The 17,719-nt window shown below is 41.0% G+C and overlaps 1 protein-coding gene across 1 annotated transcript in view; it reads left to right on the top strand.

Annotated features, from left to right (window-relative positions):
• SNRNP40 (small nuclear ribonucleoprotein U5 subunit 40) overlaps window positions 1–17,376 on the top strand; it is a 34,865-nt gene extending 17,489 nt beyond the window's left edge. Inside the window, exons 6-10 of the mRNA XM_058553492.1 lie at window positions 7,745–7,865; window positions 10,124–10,206; window positions 11,770–11,831; window positions 16,028–16,131; window positions 16,867–17,376. Of these exons, the coding sequence (XP_058409475.1) occupies window positions 7,745–7,865; window positions 10,124–10,206; window positions 11,770–11,831; window positions 16,028–16,131; window positions 16,867–16,916 (420 nt within the window). The 3' untranslated portion in view covers window positions 16,917–17,376. The remainder of the gene's footprint in view (window positions 1–7,744; window positions 7,866–10,123; window positions 10,207–11,769; window positions 11,832–16,027; window positions 16,132–16,866) is intronic.
• Window positions 17,377–17,719: the final 343 nt, after the last annotated feature.

Below are 17,719 nucleotides of genomic sequence, written 5' to 3'. Positions count from 1 at the left end.
CTCTGTTTTCTCGTGTGTGCACAGGGGTAAAAATAACATCTACCTCATAGGGTTGTTGTGGGGATCTTCCTTCAACTCCACATCCTCTTGTTATTGCCCTGTCAGTCCTCCCCCTCACGGCCAAACTTCTTGAAAGATGGTGATAGTGGTGATGATAATAGTGTTATCACCATGATAATAATGTTATTATCATCTAACACTTACATAGTGCTTACTTTGTGACAGGCATTATTGTCAGAGCTTTACGTTATTAATTCATTTAAGCTTCACAATAACCCTGTGAAATAAGTACTATTAATTGCCATTTTACACATAAAGAAACTGAGCTAAGAGAGGTTCAACAACTTAACCCAAGTTAGTTGTACAGCTAACAAGTGATGGAATCTCAGTTCAAAACCCAGAGTTTGGTTCCAGAGTCATGCTCTTAATACCTCTGAGAAATCCCCGGAAGATTTTTCTACACTCACTCTCTTCAATTCCTTACCTCCCTTTTATTCCTCAGTTCTCTATCTCTTGATCACTCCTCAACAGTCTGGCTTCTGCCTCCATTGTTTCATTGACACTGTTCTCTTCAAGGTCACCAGTGATCCTTCTGTTACTAAATCCAGTAGATCCATGTAGTCCTCTTTTTTTTTAACTGGCTGTGACAGCATACTCTCCTACCCCTCTGGCTTATCCTTCTCAGATACCTCTGCAAGCTTTCTCTCTATGCACTCTTTAAATGTCATTATTCTCTAAGGTTCTTTCATAGGTACTTTTCCCACTATATACTTTTCCCTGGACAATTCTCGTCTACTTCCATGACTTCAGTTGTCCTCTCTATGCTGATGACTCTGTAGTCCCAGCCCAGATCTTCTGCTCCAGACCCCTGTATACAACCAGCTACTCAGCATCCCTCACTTGGATATCTCCTGAGTATTCAGAACTCACCATTTCCTGAATTCAACTTCCCATCCCTTTTCCACCGTATAATATACAGAGAATGTGGAATCAGAACATGGGAACTTAGACCATCGTAATAGCTAATGCAGTATTTCTCAGAGTGAAGTTTGGGAGCCCATTAGTATTAGAATCACTAGAGGGCTTCTTACACGCATGAAAGTAGGTTGGTGTCATTAAGCTATGATAATTTTCATACTTTTAAAGGTAATAGTAGTATTTATATTTACATACAGTGCAATTGGCTTTTTAGTGTACAGTTCTATGAATTTTAATGCTTGCATAGATTCATGTAACTACCACAAACAGTACAGAACAATTTGCATCACCCCCAAAAATTTCATGGTGCTCCCCTGTGTCAAACCCTCTCCCTGTCCCTAATGCCTACCAGTTATTGACCTGTTTTTTGTCCTATAATTCCTTTTCTAATATATCATATAAATGGAATCATACAGTATGTAACCTTTTGAGACTGGCTTCTTTTATTTAAGCTATGAGAATCTGATGCCCTCATCTCCACTGTGGGACTAGACTAGCCAAAGAATAATACTCTTGTGCTAGTATGGTCTTCTTACCACAAATAGTGTGGCTTACTCCAGGCTCTTTCTCTAGACTGTTCCTGGGCCTTCTGTAAACAGATATATTCAATTGTGCTGTCGTCCTGAAGGAATACCTGGTCCCTTTTTAGGGTTTGAAGGTTTTCGTGTCTTCTGAGACACACACTGTATGTTATACCTTCTCTTAGGGTACTTTATTTCTACAGATAGCTAATCTTGGTCATTGTTGCTATATACCAATTTTGTTCTGCAATCCAAACTAATCTCCAATATGGGGAGTGTATAAATATAGTCCCATGAGTGCAGCAATTATGTACAGCATTAGCTTTTTTCTAAAATACTGTCTTCCATATTTCTTTGAGAAGTCCCCTGATTCTAGTTTTGTATATGATTCTAGTTTTGTATAATTTGGTGAATTAGTTCCCAGTTACCCTATATATTTTATAACCTTACATCATAGCTTTGTAGTCTTTATCCTTCTAAACTGAAAAAGTCTTCATTCTGTCCACAAGCATTCAGATTTTTCTGTCAATGCTTCGTTTCCAGGGATTTTTTTGTTAGAAGTACACGCCATATTCCAAAAACTGGGACATCCTTATTGTGTACCTGGTCAGGATCACTGCCTTCTCTTATCAGCATTGGGAGCTCCCTGTCTGTGCACTATAGATAGTCTGTCTTAGTTTCCAAACTAAAAATCAAGATAGACTTTCCTGATTTGCCTACTTATTTACCTTAAAAGTTCTACAGACATGTAAAAATTGTATTCCAGTATATATTTAGTAAATCAACTTTATTGGGAATAAAATTATAAAAATTAATATAAAATTATTTGTTACAGTTTAAATGTTTTTAGTAATGAAAATGACTTCATTGAAGAAAATTTAGGGTGTAAAAAGAATAGGAAAAATAAATCGCTTGTAGACTCATCATCCAAATTCAATCACTCTTGATGTTTCAGTATACTTCTTCCCAGTTTTTTTATTTTGTATGTAAACATCATAATAGTCACACTTGAGATAAAATCTTATATGAAGCTCTTTTCACTTAATAATGTAAAGCTAGTCCTTTGTCTGGAACACCCCTACCCTAGATATTACCATGGCTGGCTCACTCTTGTCTCCAAATCTCAGCTAAGGTATCTTCTCTTCAGAGAGGACTTCTTAGACTAAACTAGACCCTCCTAGTTGGTCTCTATCACATCACTCTTATTTTCTTAGCATTTTAGTTAAAGTCCTATAGCATTATAGTTTAGATCATTTTTCCTTCCCCCCCCTCTAGTTTTATTTAGATATAATTGATAATAATAATATAACTGATAGTTATAATTATAATAATATAATTGATAATACCATAACATTGTCTTCATTTTAGGTGTACAACATGATAATTTGGTATATGTATATGTTACAAAATGATTACTACAATAAGTTGGTTAACATCCATCAAAATTTTTTTCTTGTGTTGGGAACTTTTAAGATCTACTCTCTTAGCAACTTTCAAATATACAGTACAGTATTAACTGTAGTCACCATGCTGTACATAACATCCCCAGAACTTAGGATCATTTTTTTGATTCTGCCACTCAATTGTTAGCTATGTGATCTTAAGAAAGTTATTTAACCTCTCTGAGTTTCCATTTCTTATCTCTAAATGGGAATAATCAGCCTACCTCATACACTTGTTATATGGATTAAACGAGTAAAGAATACACTGTTCCCAGCAACAAGGCAGTTACGTGGTAAGTGTTCGGTATATGTCAGCTGCCGTCATTATCATCATTTTACTTTTCTTATTAGAATATTCAATAATATAGTAAGCTAATAACCATGTCTCTGGACATTTAGGCTATTTCATACGTATCATTATCACAAATTATGCTGCTGTGGACTTATTTGTGCATGAAACTTTTTCCATATTTAATTATTTCCTTAGAATAGATTTCTAGATGAAAATTAATGTGTTAACAAGTATAAGGATGCTTCATATTTTGGATACAGGTTGCCAGACTGTTTTCTGGCACTAGCAGTTAGTACAGACAGTATTTGAAATAAGGTTGCTATAGTTGTTTGACTTCGTTTTGCTCCTTCATAACTAAGGGGTATACTAGAGTGATGTGAGACCATTAGAATTTCATTCTTTGGGCTGGCCCCGTGGCTTAGCGGGTAAGTGCGCACGCTCTGCTGCTGGCAGCCTGGGTTCGGATCCCGGGTGCGCACCAACACACTGCTTCTCCGGCCATGCTAAGGCCGCGTCCCACATACAGCAACCAGAAGAATGTGCAGCTGTGACATACAACTATCTACTGGGGCTTTGGGGGGAAAAAAAAGGAGGAGGAGGATTGGCAGTCCTCCTGAGATGTTAGCTCAGAGCCGGTCTTCCTCAGCAAATAGAGGAGGATTAGCATGGATGTTAGCTCAGGGCTGATCTTCCTCACAAAAAAAAAAAAAAAGAATTTCCTTCTTCTCCCTATCTAATACCACCCTGTTCTTACATGCTTAGGGAAGAGTAAAGGCCCCTGGACCCGGAAAGACTCTTGACTGTCCTCAGGCCCTCCTAAATTTCCTTCAAGATGCAAAAAAGAGGCTGCTTTTCAATCAGAAATAGATTCAGAAAATACAAACCTGAAAAGGACCTTAGGCATCTAGTCATCTGTCTTATTTTACAGATGACTGAAAAGCAAAGCCCTAAGAGGTTAAGTAATTTGGCCAAGATCACAGAGTCAACACTCAGTCAGTGGTAGAGCCAGGACCAGAACTGTATCTGCAGGGGGCCGGTAATCTTTCCACCCTATCATATTGCCTCTAGTCAGTTAACAAGTACCTTTTAAGCACTTAGGGGCTTACCAGTCTCCAGCACTTGTTTGACAAATCCCTACACTTGCTCACCACATTAGGAGGTGCTCCTGGAAGAGCTTGGTTTTTGTTTGCTTCTCAGTCTGTCACATAGCACTGCCTATTCTAAGAAAGGGGGGGAAGTAGGGAATGGGAGCCCCCTTTTAAAATCTGAGGGGAGCAAATTCTATGTGTGTTTGTGAGCAAGTATGCTGTTCCTGCCAACCTCGAGATTTTCTTCCTGGGGATAGGATCGGAGAGTCAGAGGAAAATGAATAAAGGGAGAAAATGTGCCTCTGCCTGATGGCTTGAAGGTCTGACTAGCAATTCTTTGGCATTTCTTATAGTCCTGAGCTCTAGTCAGAATGGGAGTTTAGTTGATGGGGTTTTTTTGTTGTTTGTTTTTGGGTTTTTTTTTTTTTTTTTTTTTAACATAATGGATAAGGGAATAGAATAGATCCTCATTAATTTCCCAGCCTTTTCTCTCATCCCCTTCAATTATCTGGGCCGGAAGGATCTTTCTAGAATGCAAATCTGGCCAACTCATTCCACTATTTTGAACCCTTCTGTGGATCCCCAGTGAGGGAGATAAAAGTCCAAGCCAGGCATTCAAAACTATTTATGAGCTGACTTCTGCCTGCCTACCTCTCAAGCATTGTCTGCTGCCTTTCTCTGCCTAATTCCCTACAATCCAACAATTTTTTAATGCCTCTCTGCTTTCACATATTATTTCTACCTGAGAATACCCTTCCACTTTGTCGAAGTAAAAAATACCTTTCTTCTTCCATACCCTGCCCAAGTGCTTCATTCTCTGTGAAACTTTGCCTTTCTTGCTCCCATCCCTGTACCACAGGAGAGTTAATGCCTCTGCCGTCTGTGCTGTTGCACCTTGTACAGGCCTCTCGTCACTTGTTTACGTGTCTGTTTTCCCTACTAGACTGGAAGCTCCAGCAGTGCCTGTCACTAATCAGATGCCCAGATGTTCACTGAACAGCTGATTAGGACATTTGCAAAATGTTTTGCTTAAATTAGTGCCCTACTCGCTCTTTTTGTGGCAAATCTTGGGAACATTTTGGCTCTACACAAACAATGTGTGCAGGCCTCAAGGAGGAAAGTCTGGAAATAGCACCCAAGTGCTGTGAGGGTTGGCAAATTGCATTCTCTCCTACTTGTTACAAAGCTAAAGATTTCAACAATGCCTTCTCTGAAGAGGAGGAACAACCGCTTGAACAAAAAATGTCAGCCATTTCAAGCCTTCCTGATTATTGAGGCAGCAAAATCCTGACACAAAAATGATTATATATAAAGTGAGTTGGGTTCCACACATGAGTGAGTTATTGATGGGGAAAGTGGAGTTGCCTGCCTTATGTATTGCTTTGACATACAACACTGAACTCATTTCTAGATGAAAGAAGTGCCTTGCTTACAGGGACAGCAAAACAATTTTTTCACTTAGAAAACCTACGTGGCAATATTACATCAGATTTGGAGGAAATTTTGTATAATACCAATGACCTTAACAAAATTGCTGTTCTTTTTGTATATGACGTTCCAGAGCATTTCTATTGGCTTTATATATTTTTTACATAGTTGCAGTCTTTGTAAATATAAATACTGTTTTGTATTTTCCTTATTTACTTAATAGCTTATTATATAAATGTTTTTAAATTTGGTCTTCAGAGTTATTTTTAGGAGTCACTTAATAATAGCTACCAGTTGTTGAAGGCCTGCTGTGTACCAGGCATATGTATGCTAAGCATTCTATTTGTAATCCTCACAACAGCCATAAGAAGTAAATGTTCTTATCCGCATCTCACAGACCAGAAACAGGCTCAGAGAGGGTTAGTGGCCCAATAACACCTAACTCTTAAGTGGCAAAGACTGGTTCAGTCTGAGCCTAAATCTCCACTCTTTCTACTCTTCTGCAGTATCTCTAGCATGAGAACTCATAGTGTTACAGTGTATTTATGAGCCATTACTTGATAAACTGTTTGTATTCCCTGTCTGACATTAGGTTATTTTCAGCTGAACTGTTTCTCTTACCTTTCCTACCCAGGCAACAGTGAATCTGCAGTCTATGTTTGTTTAAATAAATGTGCTTTTCCATAGTATGTATATATATGCGTGCATGTACATATTATGACATTAAAGGAAAATTTTTAAGCCTTTGTATTTTTGCATATTACCTTGTTATATACATTTTACATGAAATCATAATGCCTTTTTCAAATGACATTTACTTGTTTTTATATAGTTCTAATAATTTTTTTATTTTTTTGAGGAAGATTAGCCCTGAGCTAACGTCTGTTGCCAGTCCTCTTCTTTTTTTGCTGAGGAAGATTGGCCATGGGCTAACATCCGTCCCCATCTTCCTCTACTTTATATGGCACACTGCCACAGCATGGATTGATAAGTGGTACATAGATGCGAGCCCTGGATCCCAACTTGTGAACCCTGGGCCGCCAACGTGGAGTGCATGAACCTAACCACTACACCACCGGGCCACCCCCCTAATAGTTTATTTTTAATTGCTAAGAATCATAGTTTAAGCATTTTAAATGCTACTTCGTTGTTTTTTGGTTTAGGGTTTGTTTGTTTTTTTGGTGAGGAAGATTGGCCCTAAGCTAACATCTGTTGCCAATCTTCCCCTTTTTGCTCGAAGATGATTGTCCCTGAGCTAACATCTCTGCCAGCCTCCCACTATTTTGTACATGGGACACTGCCTCAGCATGGCTGACAAGTGGTATAGGTCCGCGCCTGGGATCCAAACCCACAAACCCCAGGCCGCCGAAGCGGAGCTCACTAACTTAACCACTAAGCCACTGGACTGGCCCCACTACTTAGTTTTTTAATTCCTAATACGTTTTGTTATGATTTGAAAATAACCTCTAGAGGGGCTGGCCCAGTGACGCAGTGGTTAAATTTGCACGTTCCGCTTTAGCGGCCCGGGGTTCGCAGGTTTGGATCCCAGGTGTGGACCTACTCACCGCTCATCAAGCCATGCTGAGGCGATGTCCCATATAGAAGAGCTACAACTCTACAACTGTGTATTGGGGCTTTGGGGAGAAAAAAGGAAAAAGAGAAAGATTGGCAATAGATGTTAGCACAGGGCCAATCTTCCTCAAAAAAAGAAAAGAGCCTCCATAAATTCTGTCATTTTTTGTTGAACTTTACCTTAATATTTGACATTGATTAGTTTGTATCTGTCTAGTCAAACATAGTAATTTCGATTCCCTTTTTAGAAAGACAAGAGTTTTTTCCTCTTTGATAAAAATCATCTATTTTGTGGTAAAGTATTACTTGGCCCAGAGCCAGATTAAGAAGGGATACTGATTTCTGCAGGCAGTTGGCTCTTTAGTAACTCTGTTTCTTTGCTGTTCACAATTTGATTTCTCGGAGCACCTTTTTGTTTTGCAGGTTTGGGACCTGCGCCAAAACAAGCTGACCTATACCATGAGAGGCCATGCAGATTCAGTGACTGGCCTGAGTTTAAGTTCTGAAGGCTCTTATCTCTTGTCCAATGCAATGGACAATACAGGTAACTTTGGAAAGGAAAGCTCTCCCAGTGCCCAGTCACTGTGGACCTTAAATAAAGTGGGCATTCGGTCCTGGAAATGTGTGTGGGGTAAATGAGGGGTCCGAGGAAAGAGTCCAGGATGGCTCGCAGGTTTTCACCAGGGCTGTTAGGAGAACACATCGCCATAGAAAAGCTTCAGAAGACATGGTCAAGAGGCCAGGATTCTAGTCCCAGATCTGCCGTCTGATCCCTGAGCAACTTTGCACATAGCATTTCTCCTCTCTGGGCATCAGGTTCTACACCGATAAGAGGACTGGACTTTACTTTTAAGGCCCATTTCAGCTCTGCGTGCTATGAATCCAAGGCTATGGTTTCAGGCGGGGTATAAGATATTCTTGGTGATTTGTGTATTGAGAAAGGAGAGAGTCGTGAGAGCCATCCAAGGCAGTTCTCGAGCATTTTCAGAGAGCACCAAGCCTGGGTGACCAGTGATCACTATTGATACCTCAGTTGTGCTCTTCTGCCAGTATGTCTTCCCTCCCCACTCGAAAGCATTGGTGTGATAAAATGTCCTCGTTAAAACACCTCAACATTCTGGATTTACACAAACACACACTCTTGTTCTTTCTTTACTTGTTTTTGAGTTGTTGGGTGGGAGAATGGGTTTACTGTAGCAAAAAAGGAGGATAACTTGTTGGATTATATGCTAAATTGGGCGAGTTTGGAAATGCCCCTCTGGTAATACGAGTTAATAGGCTTGTCAGGAACTAAAATGTTTTCACTGATATTTTGTAACAAAAACAGTGCCTAGCACTCAGTGAGTGCTCAATACATATTTGTTGAATGAATGAGCATTCTTACCTTCTGACTATATTCTCAGCTCAACGGCACACTTTCATGCATAGCTTCACCTTTTTTACGCCTGTCTGACTTCAAGAATTAGTTATTTTTTTCACACTCGAATTCCACTATAGGTGTTGCTTTAGTTAACAACGGCTATAGCCACTATTTACCATGGGTGTTTATACACTGTCTTGATTTCAGTGGATTTACCATTAATTAATTCTAGCATTGTTCACAGTAAGGAAAGATGAGATTCCCTAAATGGTTTTAAAATAATAAGAAGAATTTCTTGTTAGGGCTATATAATAAAATTACAAATTCTTTATTTTTGTTTGTTGCCTCCGATCTTTTAGAGCTCTTTCACATATATCATCTTATTTGATCCTTAAAATACTCTTATAAAATGAGAGGAACAAGTGGTATTCTCATAAATTTTATACAGGAAACCAGAACACAAAGAACCTCACGATTACCTGATACCACCTTAGGTAGCAGAGCTAGAGTTAGAATCAGAGTTACCGTTTCTGATTTTTGGTACATTTGACGGGTTTAGACTGTCAGGTGCCCCGGTGAGCAAAATTAGAAAAAGTCAGTCCTGGGCCGGCCCCGTGGCTTAGCGGTTAAGTGTGCGCGCTCCGCTGCTGGTGGCCCGGGTTCGGATCCCGGGCGCGCACCGATGCACCGTTTCTCCGGCCATGCTGAGGCTGCGTCCCACATACAGCAACTAAAAGGATGCGCAGCTATGACATACAACTATCTACTGGGGCTTTGGGGGAAAAAAGTAAATAAATAAAATTATAAAAAAAAAAAAAGAAAAGAAAAAGTCAGTCCTAAGTTTGGTTTTTATAAAAGAATGATTGTCATAGTAGTCAGTGGTATTTAGATTGTCACATCAAAGCTTTGTGAGGTATGACTCTTTGGATTGGCAGAGGAATCATTTGCAAAATGATTTGCAAATCATTTGCAAAAAAAAAAGCCAACTTTTTTTTCCTTTGGCTGAGGAAGATTCGCCCTGAGTTAACATATTTACCAGTCTTCTTCTATTTTGTACGTTGGTCGCTGCCACAGCATGGCCACCAACAAGTGGTGTAGGTTGAACCCAGGCTACCAGAGCAGAGTGCACCAACCTTAACCACTAGGCCATGGGACGTGCCCCCCCCCAACTATTTTCTGTTGCAAATCCCCAGCAATGTGTTTGACATTTCCCCTTCCTACCCCCTCAGCTTTCCTCTGTGCCTTTAGTCCCTGTTAATAGAACTTGAATGCATTTCATTCCTGTTAGAAAAAGAAAAGAACCTTTCCAGGTAGCAGTATACCATGTTGGACCTCCCCCACCCAGGAAACAGCGTCTGTCATTGATATAATACCAGTTTTAGCTGGATTCTCAAGAGGCCTCTGGCTGAATGCTGTTTTGCTTTGTTTGTTTGAATTTGCAGTACGGGTCTGGGATGTCCGGCCATTTGCTCCCAAAGAGAGGTGTGTGAAGATATTTCAAGGAAATGTGCACAACTTTGAAAAGGTGAGTCCTGCATGGCAAAGGAGTTTTACCATCCATTTGATTCAAAGAAACATTTAAGATGATGCTAAGGTATAATATTTACATATATCAAGTCATTATATTGTACACCTAAAACTAATACAATGTTATATGTCAATTATATCTCAATTTAAAAAAAAAAAAGATGGTGCTAAGGATACAGAGCACTGTCTCTACTAAGAAGGGACTCCATTCCAGTAACACTGTTCTCCATCAAAACTGTTCTTGCCAGAAATAAAACTCACAGGGCCAGCCCTGTGGCTTAGCGGTTAAGTGCACACACTCCACTGCTGGTGGCCCAGGTTCGGATCCCGGGCGCGCACCGACGCACTGCTTCTCCGGCCATGCTGAGGCCACGTCCCACGTACAGCAACTAGAAGGATGTGCAGCTATGACATACAACTATCTACTGGGGCTTTGGGGGAAAAAATAAATAAATAAAATTAAAAAAAAAGAAAGAAATAAAACTCATAGAGGCATAGGGAGGAATGCAGTCACATAGATAGAGAGTAGTGGGGCCAATCCTCAAATATAGGACTTCTGACTTCAACAAGACAGTCCTATCCTTTTAATTCCTTGGGAACTGTGACCCTCTTAGGTCAGTGTTCCATATGGGACCAAGGCTCCCATGACTGTTACCCAGATCCCCCCCCACCCCCACCCTCCCAGTGACCTGCTGTTAGAGCCCTGAGAATACATCCGTCCCTTCAGTAAGCACCATGGCCCAGGTTGTGAGAGAGCGAGTGTTTTTCTAAACTCTCACATTTCTGGTTAGCTCTTGAAAGCAGATTTTCCCCCAGATAATTTGTTAATAGAGACTAATACCTTTCTTTTGAGAGCCCATTGAGATTCAGTGTCACTTTATAAATCAAACCTTATTTTTTGTTAGATTTGGTTTTATTTTTATTTTCTTTCAAGATAAACAAAAAAATTTTAATGAGGATCAGGATAAATGGAGCAAAGTGAGCCTCCATTTGTAAGCAGAACAAAATTTTGTTGCCAGGTCCACTCTAATTTACTGTAAATTAAGCATTTTCTACACTTGGTTTTTATATGGTATGAAATAAAGTATGCTGTCTTGGGCCACAGAATATAATATAATTACTGACCATCAGGCTGGCCCCGTGGCTTAGTGGTTAAGTGTGTGCGCTCCGCTACTGGCAGCCCGGGTTCGGATCCCAGGCGCGCACCGACACACCACTTCTCCAGCCATGCTGAGGCCACGTCCCACATACAGCAACTAGAAGGATGTGCAACTATGACATACAACTATCTACTGGGGCTTTTTGCGGGGGGCGGGGGAGGATTGGCAATAGATGTTAGCTCAGAGCCAGTCTTCCTCAGCAAAAAGAGGGGGATTAGCATGGATGTTAGCTCAGGGCTGATCTTCCTCACAAAAAAAAAAAATTACTGACCATCTTTCTGGGGAGAATAATTAAAACTCAACTTCAGAAATTTGAAGTCTCTCATTGATTCTATAGTCTAATAAAGAGCGGTTTGGTACATTACTGTATTCATTGCATTCCTGCTTATTTATCACTATAGAATCTTCTGAGATGTTCTTGGTCACCTGATGGAAGCAAGATAGCAGCTGGCTCAGCTGACAGGTAAGGATTACTGGCCATGAGGTAAAGAATGATGTAGCTATGCAGATATCTTCTCATGTTTAATACATGAGGTGCGGATACCAACCTAGAGCAGACGTAGACTTATAACTGTACTCAGAGATGAAGCCCTGTGCAGTAGGAAGGGATTAAAGATCACGTCAGCCAAACACATTATTTCCACCCTCATTGGATATGTTTTAGACCTGGAGGGTAGACAGTTTCTTTGATTCTGTTGGATTCCTTTTGCCATCATATTAAGTTCAGCTGGCTCCAGTTTTCCTCATCAGATTCCTCTACGATGCTTCAGTTCATTCACGCACATATTGTGTCCTCACCTCCCCCACCATCACATAATGCTTCGTTCACATGGAAGTCTTCCCTGTTCTTTCATCCCTTATGCCTCCAGGATTCTCTCTCATATCACCTCTTCTCCATTATCCAAACTCTGTATCTCTCTAGTAATCACCTCTATGTTATGTCTGTAAACTTTCCCTGGCCCTCTCTCTCCCTTACCTCTTGGGCATAACTAATTGCTCTTTGCTCTGTGCGGTAGTCACACTTTATACATCTAACCTTTATTAGCATCTATTACATCTTACAGTCAGACATAGTGGCACACCCTCCCTAGATTATTTGCTTCAGGAGGTCAGGAAATGAGTCTTAGTCATCTCTGAACCAAGGGCAGTGCTTGATCTGTAAGCACTTAGTGAATATTACATGAATGAATTCCTAGCTCAAGGATGGCAGTCAAATTTTACCCATTACCAAGAGCTGAACATATCAGCTCGGCTTTTGGTAATGGCCACCTTGTTGAGGATGATTCATAGCTGGGTCTGGGTTCACTGGGGAAAAGTGCCATGATTGTTAGATGAGGGGTGTGGCAGCATGTGGGCTAGGTATTTTCCAACTGTGAGCTGAATTAAGAGACTGTGAGGCTTTCTTAGCTGTCAGTTTAAACTGGCTCTGGCATTATGTGATGAATTATAAACAGGGAGAGAATTCTTCTGTCAGGTGCTGTTGTATTTGGTATGTCTGTAGTGAGCTATACTTGGGAGGGAGTCACAGGTTGAATAGGGATGTCCAGGTGCCAAGGCTGTTGTGGAATGGTAAAGAATGATGAGGCCCTCTGATGGCAAACTGTACATTTAGCTCCCATTGGGAGACCCTACTTAGCTTAACCCCTTCCTCTTCCCCTTTAGAGATTTTCCTGCCACTCTACTGAAACTGGCACCATTCTATAAACGTGAAGCCTTTCCTGGGCTAGCTGGGGCTTGCAGCATGTTCCAGGCTTTTCTCCTGTTTGGGGCCCCAGCACGGCCGTAGAGAAGCCTCACTTTGGTCTGCCCCACACCTTTCTATTTGTGAACAATAATGAACGTAACTGAAGATTCCAGAGGTCACTTTTTTTCCTGTCAAGTTTAATGCCTGGGAAAATGGACAAGTAGTCAAGTATTTTCTGGAGAAAAAAGGGTCCAGGTGAAACAGTGCCACATTGGTGGTTTGAGTCCTGTTGGTTTAGAGAGCTGCCTTGAAGAGGGAATCTAAGAGATTTTCAGTGGTCAGTTTACTAAAAAAGACCTTAGGAAACAAGTCCACAACCTAAGGTATATTGTATTCTGACAGAGTATTCTGAGTGTTTTTATATAATTTTCAGCAGAGATAGTATATCTTTCCTATGTAATAAAGCTTTTCAGTGATACTTGCATAAGCTTTTCTGCTGAGCAGTTTCTTTCTGACTTTGGCCCTTTCTGACTTTTCAGTGTCCTCTCTTCCCTCTTTCCTCCCCACTGTTCCTTTAAACCTTACATGTGGCATTATGGCTCTGGTGTGGGGGAAAGCCTGTGTGTCTGCGTGCTGGGGGTTGGCCAGATTTCACAGGCACCTTGCCAATTAGCCCCACTCAACAAGCAGCTCTGTTACATAAGGAGCTGGTTCCTGCCGAATGTTGCCATGCCAGAGTCAGGGGCAGACAGGGAACCCCGCTAAATTTAGCATCTGATTGGCAGCCGTGGAGAGCAAGGCCTTGCAGTAAACCCTTGGAGATGTGGGGTTCTGCTGGCTTTTATATGCCTGGGAAATGTATCGTTCCGTCTCAGAAAACTGCTTTTCAGCTTGGCCTGGATTTGGCAAATTTCTCCACTCTACTTGCAAATCACCTGCCTCCTCATGTTCAGACTTGAAACCCTTCAGTCAAGGACTGTGGAAGACTGGCCAGTCTCTGCAGTGAGTGATTTAGTCAGCCTGTTGACTTCATGTGATTCTCTTTTGATAATAAACATTCGTCATAACAATAGCTATCATTAATTCTGTGTGCCAGGCACTTTGCCTAGATTATCTCATTATTTCTCTCAACCAAGCTGTGACATCAGTATCATCTCTGTCATTACAACTAAGGAAAGGGAAGCTCAGAGAAGCTTAGAAATAAATAATTATCTAAGGTTACTTAGCTATTATATAATTGAATTGAGACTTGAACCCTGGTCTTTCTGACTTTAGAGCTCATATACTTTTTCACTGTGCCACACTGCTCTTAGCTGGATTAATGAGGACAGTTATTTGTGCATGGCAGGAAAGAAGACAGTAGGGAGAGCGTGAGCATCAGAAGAGTCTGTAGACAAATGGGGTTCCTTCCATCTTGCTTGGAACTTTTATTTAGTTCTTGTGGAGCCTATCCCTTGAGAGCTAAACAGTGTAATTAAGAAGCTCTTGTTTATTTGAATTTTAAACCAAGAGTGTAATGTCGCATCAGAACTAGGCATTTTATAATCAAGTACTAGTGAGTATGCCATTGTAGGTGTTGACTGAATAAAACAAATATGTAAATAATTTTTATAACCTGCTTGAAAACCACTAACCCTTTAAATTTACCAACAGATTATTTTTGCATGTTTGTTTGAAGATAATCTCTCTTTATTTTCCCCCTCAGCTTAAAATGACCCAAGCAGGGTTGAGAGTGGAGCAGGGTGTTTGAGGGTGGTGAGAGAAAGGAGAATACTGGAATATATTAAGAGTTCTAGGGGTCGGCCCCGTAGCATAGTGGTTAAGTTCGGCACACTCTGCTTCGGCAGCCCAGGCTCATGGGTTTGGATCCCGGGTGCAGACCTACACCCCTTGTCAGCCATGCTGTGGTGGCGACCCCCATACAAAATAGAGGAAGACTGGCACAGATGTTAGCTCAGGGCGAATCTTCCTCAAGCAAAAAAAGAGGAAGATTGGTAGCAGATGTTAGCTCAGGGTGAATCTTCCTCAGCAAAAAAAGAGGTCTAATTTTAGTTCAGCCACTGATGAACTGTGTCACCTTGGAAGAGTCACTGTACTTTAGTTTTCTTGTCTGTAAAATGAATTTAGACTAGCTGGTTTCTCTTGGCCCCTTCCCATGCTAGAATTCAGCATTCTTTGTGCCCACGAATTCAGTGCAAGATTTGGGTCAAATCTATGTTTGAGTTATGTTTATATAGCAGAAATTTCCTGTCCCTTCTCTGGGCTCTGTGATTTGGGTACAATACTAAGAGATTCAGGTAGATCTACAACCTAGACTCCCAACCTGCCATGAGTTAGGTTACCTTTAAGACATTCCTGGATGCATATGAGGTTAACTACAGCCTTATCAGATGTTCTTCAAAGAAGATTTCTATGTGAGGTCCGTAGGAAAAACTGTTTGTCTTTCTTCTCCATTTTCTTTCCTAGTTCAGAAGCTTATTTTGAAAATTCTAGTAATGCTTATATTTTTAGCTATTTCTATTTCTCCACTCAGTTGCTCAAGGGCAGGGTCCATGCCTCATTCAAAATCTGTGTTCTGGAGCCGGCCCTGTGGCGTAGCGGTTAAGCGTGCGCGCTCCGCTGCTGACGGCCCAGGTTTGGGTCCCAGGCGCGCACCGACACACCACTTGTCAGGCCATGCTGTGGCGGCGTCCCACATGAAGTGGAGAAAGATGGGCACGGATGTTAGCTCAGGGCCAGTCTTCCTCAACAAAAAGAGGAGGATTGGCATGGATGTTAGCTCAGGGCTGATGTTCCTCACACACACAAAAATATATATATATATCTGTGTTCTTAGGTTCTAAAAGCCAGAACACAGTTCATTTGATATGGGGAGAATAAATAAATCATTGCTTCCATTTCCCTTAAAAAGCTATGCCTGTGCCCTGCCCTCAGCTCTGAGAGACCTTACCCTTGCTCTTCATGATACCTTGCAGGTTTGTGTATGTGTGGGATACCACAAGCAGGAGGATTTTGTATAAGCTGCCTGGCCATGCTGGCTCCATCAATGAAGTGGCTTTCCACCCTGACGAGCCCATCAGTAAGTCTGTCCTTACTGTGGGGGACGGGGAACCATGGGAATCTCCCTAAAGGGGCCCTGAGAATACAGGGGCAAAGGTGGACGTCTGTTTTATGTGAATTTCCAAACAGTCTTTATGAGTATCGTTGACAGTCCCACTGTTGTTCTAAGTGGTGAGAGTAAGAGCAGTGTTCCGTTTTCTTCTCGGTCTCATAGGGAGGTTGGTTAGTTTATTTTTATTTCTAGTTCTTTCGAGTTTACTTGCTTCAAGTCTATGTTTCAACCATGTATTTGGATAAAAACAATGATATTTCTTAATATTCAGATATAAATTGCAACTTAACTTACATTTTATTGGCCACCTAAACTAAATAATGGGCCTTGAATTTAAGGAGAAAATGTAACTTTCTCCAGGGCTAAGTATAATAAGCAGAAGCACATTTATAAAATGACTGGCAGAGACATTGGTTCTTCTCTTCTAGAATGACTGAGAAGGTCTTTTTCTTAGGGTTTGACTGACTGGGGACATGAGGATTTAGAGCCTGATAATGTATTTCCCAAAGCACAGTCCACCCTCGTGGTTTTGAGAGGACCTGGATTGAAAAGCCAGGCTACAATTTCCTGTGAATGGTGTTGAGGAGGGAATCCAGTTGCTCCTTTATAACAAAATTGGCTCTTGACACAAGAGCCCTTAAGCACCAGGTCTTCTTGAGCCTTCGTTATTTCCAGTTATCTTCTCTTTTCTTTTCACTTCAGTTCTCTCAGCGTCCAGTGACAAGAGACTGTATATGGGGGAGATTCAGTGACGATATGGAGTGGAAGACTCCAGGGCTGCTTGACCTTGAGACCTCAGACGGCATAAGCGGCATCAGATGGTGCCCAGGCCCACATCCTCCCTTCAGATGAAGCTCATTACTAGCAAGAAGCAGTGAGGCGGTGGCCATATTCCAACAACCACATGTATTCCATTTCACCAGGGTGATTAAGGCAAGCTTCCAGTGGCCTCTAAAACCACCTGCCAGATTTCAGGGACTGTTTGGTTTTTTTCCTTTTTTTTTTTTTTTTTAAATAAGTTTTCTTCAAAGGGACAGACACTGATTGGTTTGTGGTTTCCTGTCTTCTAATCCAGGCTGAAGACAGGGAATATGACTGAAATTTGTTTGTTGGGGACTTTTTTTTAATTCAATAACTGGCTTGTATGATATTTTCTTTCTGTATTTCTCAGTTATTTTGTATTAAAAGCCAAATAGATGCTTTTTTACAAGAGTCATGTGGATTGGATTTATTGCTGTCTTGTCTTTGAGGCTCGATCGCTGTAAATCTGAGCAGGGCATGTTGTGGCCAGGGGATAAAGTCCATTTAAACTTCGAAGAAGCTATTCACTGGGATGTTTGGGTTTTTCTTCCCTTTTCTGTGTTTTTAGGTTTACTCACTCCTATGAAAATGACAAACAGATAATAATAATTTTTCAGTAATAAATACTTGCCTCCTGCTAGAAGCATAGCAGTCAAGAGGTGATAAATAAGGTCAAAAAGAACCTGGTTCTCTTACACAGTCTTTAATGAACAGGGTCTTTGTCTACTTTGCCTCCTGCCAAAAGCACTTTTCT

Source organism: Diceros bicornis, chromosome 13 (genome assembly GCF_020826845.1).
Source record: "Diceros bicornis minor isolate mBicDic1 chromosome 13, mDicBic1.mat.cur, whole genome shotgun sequence".
NCBI classification, from domain to species: Eukaryota; Metazoa; Chordata; class Mammalia; order Perissodactyla; family Rhinocerotidae; genus Diceros; species Diceros bicornis.
The sequence above is the reverse complement of the archived record's forward strand: the minus strand, read 5'-3'. Positions and strand labels throughout refer to the sequence as shown.